Source organism: Hippoglossus hippoglossus, chromosome 4, assembly GCF_009819705.1.
Source record: "Hippoglossus hippoglossus isolate fHipHip1 chromosome 4, fHipHip1.pri, whole genome shotgun sequence".
Taxonomy (NCBI): domain Eukaryota; kingdom Metazoa; phylum Chordata; class Actinopteri; order Pleuronectiformes; family Pleuronectidae; genus Hippoglossus; species Hippoglossus hippoglossus.
The window spans coordinates 10,151,039-10,164,519 of record NC_047154.1 but is presented as its reverse complement, the minus strand read 5'-3'; the positions used below and the strand labels follow the sequence as shown (position 1 = coordinate 10,164,519).

The window sequence follows — 13,481 nt, the reverse complement described above, 5'->3', positions numbered from 1 at the left end:
TGTAGGAGCACACTGAGCCACGGAGCTAAGGACATGGATCGAGATGAGCCCAGAGTTGGAAGAATTCTTCAGGTCATTTACTTCAGTATAAGTACCAACACAACTAAGTATATAGTAAAAATATACCTCAGGAATCGAAAGTACAAGTCATTTTTTTATTTATTCTATTGATGTGTTTATTTGATAGGGACAGAGCATGTTAATGCATGTTAGTTTAAAATGTAAATATGCTGGAGTTAGCAAGAACTACATCTGGTAAGAAAGAATAAAAAAATGAAAGAATAAAATCCAGCACGTTAGACTGATACAGCACAGATAACAAATACACACACCAGTATACAAATACACAACTAGAGAAAAGGACAAAACACATGACACTTGAGTCAAATTAAAAGTGATCACAGTTCTGCGAGCCCTTGTTTGAGATGAGAAGTGGGAGGAAGCACTCTTGCCTGGGTCCTGTTTTTTAAATCATTTAAAGGACGGCGAGCAAGTCCACACAAAACCTTTAAAGTATATTTAAATGCATGAATGATCACATTTTAATTTAAAAGTGATGTGACAGTCATGAACACTTTATAGCTTTCTGGAAACTACTAAGTACTTCTGTTCTTTTGTGAAGTGACCTGTGACTGATAAGTTATTATAGATGACATCATCAGATGATCAATACTATATCAGTATGTAGATTCTCAGAAGTGAACATAGGCAACTGTACTACCACCTCAGTTCACTTCTACACTTCCTGAAGATGCCGTGACCTTGATGACTGAAAATCTTCACAGATAATGTTGCATTATTTCATGGGAACCACCAAAGGGTCACAAGGTAAATCTGAGGGGTTGTGAGATTATTAGAGCTGAAATGATCCGTAGATCAATCGACTGGCTGATCGAAAGAAAATAATCTGTAATTATTTTGATAATCAATCAGTCATTAAAGCTTTTAATTAAAATTGCCAAACTTCTCCTCATTCCAGCCACTGAATTATGACAATTAGCTGCTTTTCTGATGCAATAATCAAACTGTATATTTTAAGGTTTTTAACTTTACGTCAGACTTTAGAAAATAGTGAAAGGCATTTTTACTATATTCTGATATTGTATTGATTAAATTATCAATCAAGAACATAATCAGCAGATTCATCAATAATTTAAATGATCGTTAATAGCAGAATTTCTGACTTTTCCCTAATATTTGCATTTTACCTTTTTTTCCCATCTTACCTTCCCATTTGTAACATGACAGGAGAGGAGTCACATGTCCAAAATATTGAGAACAACTGGTTTAATCTTTGAATATAATGTATATTGTATTTCAAAGTCTTGTCATGAGTTTTTTTTTATGTCAAATCATAATCTGACCAGGAACCATGTCTTAGAGATAAATCTGACCGAGTAAAAATCATAGTCACACAAAATGAAAAGACTCAAATAAAGAACAAGAACCTCAAAACTGCACATAAACTCAGTACTTCAGTAAATATACTTTTCACTGCTGCCTGTCAAAATAAGACTGAGTCAGTTTTTACCACCAGTCCACAATCAGCTTCATCTTTTCACTTCTCACTATCTCTCTCTACATCCCTCCATATCTATCATTCTGTCCATACTTCATCCCTCTCTTGTCACCTCTCTCCATCCCTCTCTACCTTCCTCCATCTCTTTCACCTCTCTCCATCCTTCTCTACCTTCCTCCATCTCTTTCACCTCTCTCCATCCCTCTCTACCTTCCTCCATCTCTTTCACCTCTCTCCATCCCTCTCTACCTTCCTCCATCTCTTTCACCTCTCTCCATCCCTCTCTACCTTCCTCCATCTCTTTTCACCTCTCTCCATCCCTCTCTACCTTCCTCCATCTCTTTCACCTCTCTCCATCCCTCTCTACCTTCCTCCATCTCTTTTCACCTCTCTCCATCCCTCTCTACCTTCCTCCATCTCTTTCACCTCTCTCCATCCCTCTCTACCTTCCTCCATCTCTTTTCACCTCTCTCCATCCCTCTCTACCTTCCTCCATCTCTTTTCACCTCTCTCCATCCCTCTCTACCTTCCTCCATCTCTTTCACCTCTCTCCATCCCTCTCTACGTTCCTCCATCTCTTGTCACCTCTCTCCATCCCTCTCTACCTTCCTCCATCTCTTTCACCTCTCTCCATCCCTCTCTACCTTCCTCCATCTCTTTCACCTCTCTCCATTCCTCTCTACCTTCCTCCATCTCTTTCACTTCTCTACATCTCTCTCTACCTTCCTCCATCTCTTTCACTTCTCTACATCCCTCTCTACCTTCCTCCATCTCTTTTCACCTCTCTCCATCCCTCTCTACCTTCCTCCATCTCTTTTCACCTCTCTCCATCTCTCTCTACCTTCCTCCATCTCTTTTCACCTCTCTCCATCCCTCTCTACCTTCCTCCATCTCTTTCACCTCTCTCCATCCCTCTCTACCTTCCTCCATCTCTTTCACCTCTCTACATCCTTCTCTACCTTCCTCCATCTCTTTTCACCTCTCTCCATCTCTCTCTACCTTCCTCCATCTCTTTTCACCTCTCTCCATCCTTCTCTACCTTCCTCCATCTCTTTTCACCTCTCTCCATCTCTCTCTACCTTCCTCCATCTCTTTCACCTCTCTCCATTCCTCTCTACCTTCCTCCATCTCTTTTCACCTCTCTCCATCTCTCTCTACCTTCCTCCATCTCTTTCACCTCTCTACATCCTTCTCTACCTTCCTCCATCTCTTTTCACCTCTCTCCATCTCTCTCTACCTTCCTCCATCTCTTTTCACCTCTCTCCATCTCTCTCTACCTTCCTCCATCTCTTTTCACCTCTCTCCATCCCTCTCTACCTTCCTCCATCTCTTTTCACCTCTCTCCATCTCTCTCTACCTTCCTCCATCTCTTTTCACCTCTCTCCATCCCTCTCTACCTTCCTCCATCTCTTTCACCTCTCTACATCCTTCTCTACCTTCCTCCATCTCTTTTCACCTCTCTCCATCTCTCTCTACCTTCCTCCATCTCTTTTCACCTCTCTCCATCCCTCTCTACCTTCCTCCATCTCTTTCATCTTGTCCATCCCTCTCTACCTTCCTCCATCTCTTTCACCTCTCTACATCCTTCTCTACCTTCCTCCATCTCTTTTCACCTCTCTCCATCTCTCTCTACCTTCCTCCATCTCTTTTCACCTCTCTCCATCCCTCTCTACCTTCCTCCATCTCTTTCATCTTGTCCATCCCTCTCTACCTTCCTCCTTTTCTTCCACCTCTCTCCATCCCTCTCTACCTTCCTCCATCTCTTTCATCTTGTCCATCCCTCTCTACCTTCCTCCTTTTCTTCCACCTCTCTCCATCCTTCTCTACCTTCCTCCTAAAGTTAGAAAGGAGGTGATGAACTTGTGAATCGTTTGGGTTCATCAGTCCTAACCACGCGGCTTTACTTTAAACTCAGTTCACGCTAAAAATGAGTCTAATATTAATCTGTTAAAACTACTAATTATAGAGCATTACGTTTGAATGTGTTCACGAGGAGCCTTCTCAGTTGCATTTCTGACGGCAGTACCAGCTGATCACATCCCTCTCTCCAATCCCTGCACTCATTGTTCAGTGCACAGTGCAGATTAGCACCGGGTGCTGTTGTTGACTCTAACCTGGTGTTAACCACAGACTAAATCCTATTTGGAGCCGTGCAGAGCTCTGGCAGACAAAAGCAAAGGCAGCAGCCAGCTCAGCACTCAGAGGTAACATTTACACAGGGGACTGAGAACATACTGTGGATCCCTAAAGCTACGCAGCCAGCAGCTTGTCTTTATACCACGAGTTGTCACGCTCTATAGACTGAGGACCCCACCAGGACCCGAGTGGTGTTACAGGCTCAGGGTTAGGAAATGCCACAAACTGTGATTTCAGCTTTTTGAGATATGTTTTATATTTGTGTGTCACCTGCTGCTTTCAGACATGCACTGAACTCCACATAATCTCCTTACGTACTGAGAATGCAAATGTCCCAGTGAGAGCCTGCGGACTCTCTCAAGTTTCTCCTGCCAGCCCCCTATAGTAAAAACTAATGTCTGAGATGTGAGAACACAGCAGATCATCTGGAGGATTCATCGCCAGCGAGTGGGCACGTTGTTGATGTTTGTAACATTTGACAGATGAAAAATATATATGTCAAGGAAAAAGCAGAGCCACACATGTAGTAGACACCAAACCAAGATGTCAAGTCAGCTTTTGGTGAGAAGAGCAGACGCCGGTGTCAATCTGCTGTAAACAAAAACACATGATCTCGGCAGTGGAATTTATAGTTGGATCCTGCCTCTGCCTGCTGCACCACCTCTCACCGGAATGCTCAGATTTCTGTGCTGTTGTGAACGGGTCTGCGTGGAGAATATCGCTGTGTTGTTCATGTGAGAAAGGTGAGCTATGGAGAAAGTCCCTTTTTACTATTCTCCAGAGTTCATGTCTGACTTATGATGGTTTAAGGTTTTAACCCCGAAAACAGTCAAGACATTTTCATATTAATGCTACAATAACTTTAAAATCAACAAAAGAACAAGACAAATGTGAAAGAAACGGCTCATGGTCCAGAGTGTCCAACACTTTAATACAGAAAATTATAGATACAACACAACAACACATATTAGTTTACTTTTATTACCATGTCTCAAAATAACCTGCTAAACAAAACCAATGTAAAACATATTACAGTTAAAACATCTATACACAGGCAAATGTACACAATATTAAACACATATATACACTCTTTTAATATATTATTATATAAAGATTTGTGGGGGCTTTTAACCTTAAAAACTGGAAGCCAAACAGCTTGAAGAGGAGTGTTTCACAGGAGGAAATGAGAACGGCTGAGAATATCACATGGACACATGTTATGTATAGGTAGTTTTTCCTTACAGTTGTTGGATCCTGTGTATTTAGCATGCTGGTTTCTGAGACGACTCTTGAAATAGACAAAGAAACATTGAAATACACAAAACTTGCTGTAAAAACCTGTAAGTGCTATTGATATTACTGGATTATACAGGATCTAGAAGCCACGTTTGCTCTGCATTAAAAAACAGCTTATATTTCATTAGTTATATGCAGCCAAACATAGTGGAGAGTTTGGAGGTTGTACATTTTCTCAATAAAAATGAAATATTTACAAAAAAAAACTCCATTCTGTTAATCCGCCTTAAGGTCAGTACACACGGTTTTACCTATGTAAAGCAATGAATAGTGAGAATGTGAACATGACTGTACGTATTTGTTTTTCTTCAAAATGATGGGATCCGTGTATGAATCCACCGGAAATGTAAAGTGGGAGAAAATGTCATTTTTTTTAGTGTGAAATCCTTCAAATGACAAAAACAGAAAACAATTCAGAAATTTTAAAAAAAAAATGTCGGAGCACTAATCACTCTTTCCTCAAGCTGGTAAAGCTTCCACGTTCTTCCACGCTCTTTTTTTAATAATCATTTATATTTATTTTTTACAAAAGCAGCAGAATGAGGAGGAGGAGTGAGAGCAGGGGGGCTGCAGCCGGTGGGTGTGACACCCCACCGTTGTAAGGACGAATAGTCCTCGGGGAGTTCTGCCTCAGTTTACTGGGCGGCAGTGCCTTTAAATCCTCCAGAGCACTGTAGGCTGCCATTGAGAACTCTGGGTCTCCAGTGGTCAGCAAGTCAAACACACAGGACTGAAAGTACACGTCCTCCACCTGCAGAGTCTCTCTACACTTGGCCGTGGCCCGCTCCACCGTGTACACCTGGTGTGGAGGCCGCAGAGGGCCCAGCTCCGTGTTGGTGCCCTGCAGGCGGGGCTGCTGGCTCTGGCGGCCCAGCCTGTGCTCCTTGATGAGCTCGTTGCGTGGGCAGCCGTGCAGGCAGAGCTGCAGGCCGCCATTGTCGTCCGAAAAGTCCAAGTTGTCCTCTGGCATGCGGATAGCGAAGGTCAGGTAGCTGCCTACACGCCGGATGATTATGGAAGTGCCAATGTAGCGGGCCTGAATCTTCACCTGCCGGCCCAATCCGGAGCCGCCTCGCTCTACGACGGTGAGGCTGCCGCTCTCGCCGCCGCTGCGAGTACCGTCCTGAAAAGCCAGAGGCAGGTCCTCGGTCGTGGCCTGGTACACCTTCTGATCTGTACAGCCTTGATAGGACTTGAAGATAACTGTGATCTGAAACAGGGAAAGAATCACAAAATCAGGTATAATTATCGTGTTCATTTGTTTTCATTTCCATTTTTCAATATATAAGTTAAATGTCCTCCTCGCTTTACTGTTAAACTTAGAGAAGATGCATAAAAAAACCCTGAGCGGGAGCAGTAACAATTGCAACCACACGGTGGCAGCAGGAAACCACTAATTTAAAAAGCTCGAGGGCGTGTGTTCATGGCCTTCAGTGTTTTTTTATACACTGCCTGTGATTTCCTCTGATGTAATTAACGCCAATTAATTCATAATTACAGCAAAGTATAGAAGAGACTGTTGTCAGTGTTTTTCTGCTTAGCAACCAACCAAAGAGAAGTCCTCACATAAACTACAATAAAACACTGCATGGTCTCTATTATTCACCAGTTCTTCTGACACACACAAAAAATGACTAACACTAAAAACAACAGCGATAAGTCCACTGGTTGTCCTTGAGTTCTGGATTAAACCAAACGGTTTCATAACCACATCAATTCTCCAAGCATCTTCCATCACTTCTCCAACACCGGGAGTGCTAGTTTTCTTTTTTTTTTAACTCAGTGATGGACTGTGATTTGTATTCCAGCTGAGCTTTGAAAAATTGGGGCCTAACCTCTGTTTCTTCCAAACGTCTTGACAAAGCGGTGACTGTGGGCACGTTTACACTTACAAGGATACTGTACGTGATGGATGATTTCCTGTCTTAAGTCTGGCTTTTAAAACCAACTGCAAAAGCACGATGGGTCCAGGCGGCTGCTGGCACAGACTGTACACACTCTACTGATTAGACTGCAAACACCTTTGAAAAACATTTGCTTTAAAATATTACTCAGTTTATTATAATTTAGTTTAGTAAAGTAACATTACCTGATAATTATTCCAGATTCAGGAATGAAATTAATATAAAAGCATCTTATTTTAACAATTTTTAACGGACAGACTGTGCAAAGTGAACTTTATCTACAGCTGAGACTTTCAAAACAACAATAAACAACAATAAAATACTTTAGAAAGAGAACGTTTTGCAGTTTTAATTAACAGACTTAAAAAAAGAACCTTGCTGCTGACCTAATTATTCCTTTATTTTTTCACATTATTCCATATTTACACAAAAAGCGCCCCTGTTAATTATTTGACCAGAGGGGTGAAAAAAACATTCCAGATCCTGGCGGTGGAGGAAAATGTTTGAGCGAGCGTTAATCACTACCATATGACCACCCATGTGTTAAAGGTAGAGCGCTCAAGCATGTCTGTGATTCAACACCACCGAAGGACTCCCCTCCTCTCTTTTCCCCTCACAGATCTGAAGGAGCTCCAAGACAAGAGGAATGCTGGAGGCTCGAGAGGCACCGTGGAATGACGATTAACTTCACATGTTTGATACTTTATGGCAACGCTTGAGCTCGCGAGCTAGCACTCAAAAAACAGCGTGCTCATATAAAAAGGTCATTAGAATCAAACTTAGTGTGGTGCTAGCATTCATTTCCGATGTGGATATAGGTATTTGTTAGGACAAAAGTAGTAGATTACAATTTATAATGCATTAAATCATATATTAACAACAGACACCTAGTAAGATGGGGTGCTTATGTCACTGCACCCTTTTAATAAGAGGTTTCCTATGTGGTGTTTGGGATTATTTCTTTCTTTATTCTTTGCTTTTTCCTTGTGGAATTCTGAATAGATTCACCTCTTCATGTCTCCAAAAAATTCTCATGTGAAACAATATAAGAAAAGAAAATCAGTTCCTAAAAAGAAACTGTGACAGAGGTTGCAAGTAGACTTGTTTCCTTGTTTAGAAATCACAAGCCAAAATAGTTGTGAACTTCCACTCTAAACCCATCCTTACCTTGCTGGTTGCCGTGGCACTCGAGCCCAGGACGACGGGCACATTGGTCACCTGCACCGACAGGTAGCGGTTATCGATCAGAGGCCACGCCCCTTCCACCTTGCAGGTCTGAAACTCGTCTCGGAAAGTCCGTAGGTGCGGGTCTCCAAATAATCCACAGTGGGCGTATTTCTTCTGACCAGCAGAGCCCGACACAAGGACCCGGCTCTCATAGTCGCACAGCTCCGACACGGCCGGCCGGGACGTGCTGGGGACCTTGGCGGAGGACGTGGGCCCGTCGCTGGAGCAATTGTGCTGAGAGAATAGCTCCTTAATGCGGAAGACAGCCGAGTGGTAAACTAAGTCTCCCCTACAGCTGCGCGCCTGTCGTCTGGTGCATAGAGCATAGGCCCGCAAGGCGATGCAGTAGTCCAGGTCCATAGCCGCGTCCTCCTGCAGACCACTAGAGGGTGAGGTAGAAGACACGTACTCCGCATTGCAGCGCTGGATTCGACACTGCTGGCAGTGAGCTGAAAAACAAAAGAATTCACATCAACATTTTGTGCTGCAATGCTGTGACAATGTTTTTACAGGATTCTAGTCGTTCTCCTCAGTAACCCCCCCTCTCTGCTAACATGATCAAATCTACCAGTCTGAACCAAAACATAGTTTAGTCCAAATAAGAATCTAAAATCCATCTGACATTTGTGGATATATTACTTCAGCTCAGTCCACGAGGCAGTGGAGTCAAAACTTTTCCACTATCAAGTTTAGCTCAATCTGGAGAGCCATTAAAACCAAAATGTGTGAGCTCATGAGGCCGTGATTCCAAACTGTGCTCCAGAGTCAGTCGAAACGTATTTCCCCCAACTAGTCCTCACAGAAATAGCACGTTTCCTCGCTGTAGGAGGAAACCAACCTGTGTTAGTTTGCCTGAGGGTGTTGAATGTGGTTTGGCTGTTGCTGAGGTAATTGAAGTCCATTAAGTTACACTACATGGCACAGCGGGGCTCGGTGTGTGGAGGCAGCTAACTTCAAGAGGAACACAAGGGGACTATCACAAAGAGTCACGCTTCTTCAGCAACTCGGGGTCCAAACTGGAAGCAGGACAAGGGTGGGGGCTACGAACGCAGCGTGCGATATCTGGGTGGTTTCACCTAAATCCACGGCTTTCGCCCAAGTTATGACTCACAAGTGGGATATTTATTATAAAACAAAAAAAACTACTTCTGTGGGAAATAAGAGTGAGGATATTCATCAAGTTCATTTCAGCTGTGTGTTACTTTGGGGTGGGATGTCTCACATGCTGAGTGGGACGGATTTCATTTTCCATTTCCACCAGACAGCAGATCAACACCAGCCAGCATCCACAACACGTACATCACCTCTACTGGATCACGTGCAACAGACAGCTCCTCTATTGCAACAGGGGATTCTTTTGTTTACCCCACAGCTCCATCAAAATCTCCCAGCAGACACCAAGATAAGTGTGTGGAGATTTCACACCAGGTGCACATGAATATTTTTGAATCCGCTCTTCCCCCCTCACCTACATCTGATGCACTGAGGGCACATGGTGGATGATTAATGCATCTCACAGTTGCTGCACTTCGACACCAGTCCTGATGAAAACTAAGATGGAGTTTGAGAGGTCAAGTCTGAGGCATTTCGCATCCCTCCTCCAAATTCTAACAAGGGCTCCCGCTCTCACTGAGGTCGCCCGCGTCCGCTGTGATTGACACTTCGTAGCAATCACCGCCTGCACAGACATCTACACCCAGGCATCTACATAAAGAGTGTTTTTGCTCCAGCACTTATTGGGCTACCAACCAACAATGTGAGGAGCATGCAGGGAGCAAGAGAGTGGAGAAGGGAAAATATAAACTGACCACACAGACAGCACTGGTATTAGTAAATTATTATATCAGATTAGAGATAAAATAAGGAGATTAACAAAGTTCACTGATGTTTTGGGACAAATATCTAATTTAATGTATTTATAAGTATGCACAATATAGCATTTTTCACAAACTCAACTTATAAATGCTTTTCAGGAACTATTTTTGCACGTTTCAACCATCAGACTACTTAAAAAAATTTAAAAATAAAGTTTGAGAGGAAACTTGGGTATCAACAAGTAGGTAAAACAGTACCACAACAGTAAAGTGGAACCTGGGGGCCTCCAGGGGTCTTTAGAAGAGCTGCAAGACATCAAGTAGCCCCAATGGTGCTGTTCATCATCTTAACATACATGTTATCAGTATGGATCATTAACTATCAGGTTATTATTACCTTATACTAAAGCAGGATTTGCCATTTTCCACTGTTTATGTCTGAATAAACAAACTTGAAGTAAAAAACGATTATGCTCCTGTTATTTGACTCCTGATAACATGCGATGTTAAACATGTGCTCAAACAAGCATCAGTTATAATAGTGGTATAATGAAAAATGTACGGAAATAATAAAGCTGAGGGAATTGTTTTTTTTTTTTACTTATTCCCCAACAGAGATAACACAAGTTTAACAGCTGAAAATTAAACTCCTCGGTGAAAAATCTCTTAAACTGTGTCTCCGTTAGAAAACTGAGAAGCATCCTAGTGGGTGAGCCCATGTTGTGAGTTAAATAAACCTCCTGATCCGCAGTGTGGTGAGTTAACCTGCTTTCTGATCCCAGGCTGCAGAGCAACACGTTCAGAGGCCAAAAAGTAGGACCCCCATGCATGGTAGCTAACAAAGTTAATAAATGAAGCATGAAGTGGGGCAAATACCGAGCTCTCGACTTTCCACAGCCGCTCAAACTTCACCAAACCCCGCAGTCACAAGCCCCGGTCGGGACACGAACAGTGAAAGTGGCCGTTTGCTGTTTTATTTGTGGTGTTTTCAGGTTTTTTAGTTTTCTTTAAGAAAAACAAACTCCGGGTTTTTCTGCTGCGGTGACTGCGGGTGCTGCCGAACGCCTGTTGCTAGCTGGCTATGCTAACGGAGAGCTAGCCCACTAACTTCACTCAAACTGGGCACGAAGTGTACGAATGTGTGGTCCGAACGTGTTCGTGGTTTTAGCGGCTGGAGCAGAAATGAGCGGTGGAGTTGTTTAGAGTTTGGTAAAGTGGTGAATTGGTCCGGAGAAAAGACGGCGGAGCGGGTGAACTCGTGCTAGCGGCGGTACGGGCGCTGCGGTGCGGTGCTGGATGCTGGGACACTCCGCTGCTACATGACTTTGTCCCCCCGCTATGGATGCGATACTTACGGCGACTTTTTTTTACACTTTCAACGCTAAAAACCCCACATTCGCCACATTTGATAACCCCCCCTCCCCAAACTGCTGTAACTCTCAGCGAACTAACTTTCCCGTTGTTTGCCCAACTCCACCTCCATTGCGGGGCAGTGCGGTGGTTCGCATGCAGGGAGCGGAGTGGGGGAGCACGGATTGGAGGGAGAGGAAAAGCGGCGGCTTACCTGCTCGAAACAGCAGCGAGAGGAAAACCATCGTCAACGTTACACAGTCCCAAAAGTGCCGCTTAGCCGTGGTGTGAGGTCCGCTTCTCCCCATACCAATCCATCCAGTTAGAATGGAGCCGCTCCGTTGCTTCTCATCGACGCTGCTGCTGCTGCTGCTGCTGCGGGGAAATCACACACAAGTCGGTCTCTGCTCGGCGCTGTCATCCAACAGGGGCCCCTGACTCTGCCAGGGACGCACCGAGGGAGGGGTCTAAAAACGTGCAGACAGGGGCCCAGAGGTGACCGCTGCCCAATGGAGGTCTGATTATTCACCAACCACTTGATATTCACATGTCGAGGCAATTACAGGGGAGAGGAGGGGGCGAGGACGGAGGGAGAGTGGTCTCAACTGCACGGAGAAATAAGTTGTTGTTGTTGTTATCACCGGGAAAATGAGGAGTCACAGGTTGTTGTGATAAGAGCTTATTACAAGTGCATATGTACTACACAGCCTGTTTATAGCTGTGGTTAAAACTAAAGGCGATTCAAGGGCCAGGTGTGAACACTTTTTTCTTAAATACAGAAATGAAAGAGTAGAAAATGCATTAGAAAATAAAGAATCACAAGTTTTTGTGGTTGTGCCACCGCTTATTATAAGTTCATAAACCATATACAGCCTGTTTATGTAGCTGTGGTTAAAACTTAGGGCTACTCACCAAATTAAAAAGTATCAAGTAAGAAACGTTTTTTTCTCTTGCTAAGGAGTTGAAACCATATAAATTGCCTCAGACAATGAGGAATCACAGGTTTTTGAAAACTGCTTATTCTATGTGTGTATCCAAATACACAAGCAGTTCTCAAACTGGAGTCCAGGGATCCCCAAGGGTCCTTGAGGAGTTTATTTTTACTATAATTTCACTCATTCATTTATTATTATAATTGCCCGAATTAGAAAATGAGGAATTACAGGTTTTTGTGATAACTGTTTATTATATGCTCATATACATTATACAGGCTGTATATAGCTACAGACTAGCTATAAGCTATAAGTATCGGGAAACAAAACCTTTTTCCTAATTGCGAATTGAAAGAGTAGAAATTGCATTAGAAAATGAGGAATCGGTTTTTTTTGTGATTATGCAACGACTTATCATATACAATGTACAGCCTGTTTATAACTATGGTTAAAATGTCCATGTTAAACTTAAACTTTATTTCCTTCTCCTGCAGAACTTAAAACAGTAGAAATTGCACTACAAAGCACAGAGGGAGCATATGTCCTGTTAAACTCCCCCTCCTCCTACTGGGGACAAATGTTTGTGTATTTTCAGCTTTAAGCAGGATTTTCTCACCTGTTGTTTTCTCACCCCGGTCTTAGTGCTGAAATAATGGGGTGTGATTGACAATTGTGAGGGCAAACTAACAGATTTAGTTTATCTAACGAATGTGTTAAATGTAGAAAAGTCCTGTTTTTAAGTAAGAAATGGGATTATCCTAATGACTGAAAAGTCCTGACTGAGAGTTTATGTGGGTCTCACTCTGTTTTGGGGTCAGCAAATTCCTCGTGTGCGTGTTTTTTTCCCCTAAGTAATGTTTTTACCTGCCAAGAAAAAAAAACATGGCCGTTGTCTGTTTTTGTCACTTGAAATTCAGAGAAAATACTCCGACTCGATTATTTTCTCTCGGCAGGTCTCAGTGTGCCATTGATTTTTCCATTACATTTTCAGTTAGCAACTTGTGTGTTACTCTTTTCCTTTTGTGGCCAACTTTCCATCTCTCTCACTCCTTCAGCGACACTCTGTCTTTCATTTGCACAGCTGCTGTGAGGCCAGACCATCTGCAAGGCACACAGACTACTCACCAACTCTCAGCCTTTGCCTGAGACACTCTGTGCACTGTTTTTTTATGCCATGAAAATGAAGAATTTTAACGCACCAACGAAATATTAATACATTTAGCCGTTTAAGTTTGCAAAGTTTGGAGGATTTGATTCAAAGTTAATCCTTTGTTTAGGTGCAGCTGAGACATTTGGGACTGTA

At 43.0% G+C, this 13,481-nt stretch overlaps 1 protein-coding gene across 1 annotated transcript; it reads right to left on the bottom strand.

The window, feature by feature from the left end:
* Positions 1–4,565: 4,565 nt before the first annotated feature.
* Positions 4,566–11,816, bottom strand: rgmd (RGM domain family, member D). Its single transcript, XM_034583467.1, has 3 exons — positions 11,461–11,816; positions 8,023–8,531; positions 4,566–6,161 (listed from the first exon to the last, which is right to left on the bottom strand). Exons 1-3 carry the CDS (start codon positions 11,552–11,554, stop codon positions 5,475–5,477), a joined length of 1,290 nt encoding a protein of 429 aa, XP_034439358.1. The 5' UTR covers positions 11,555–11,816; the 3' UTR covers positions 4,566–5,474.
* Between the last annotated feature and the right edge of the window lie 1,665 nt (positions 11,817–13,481).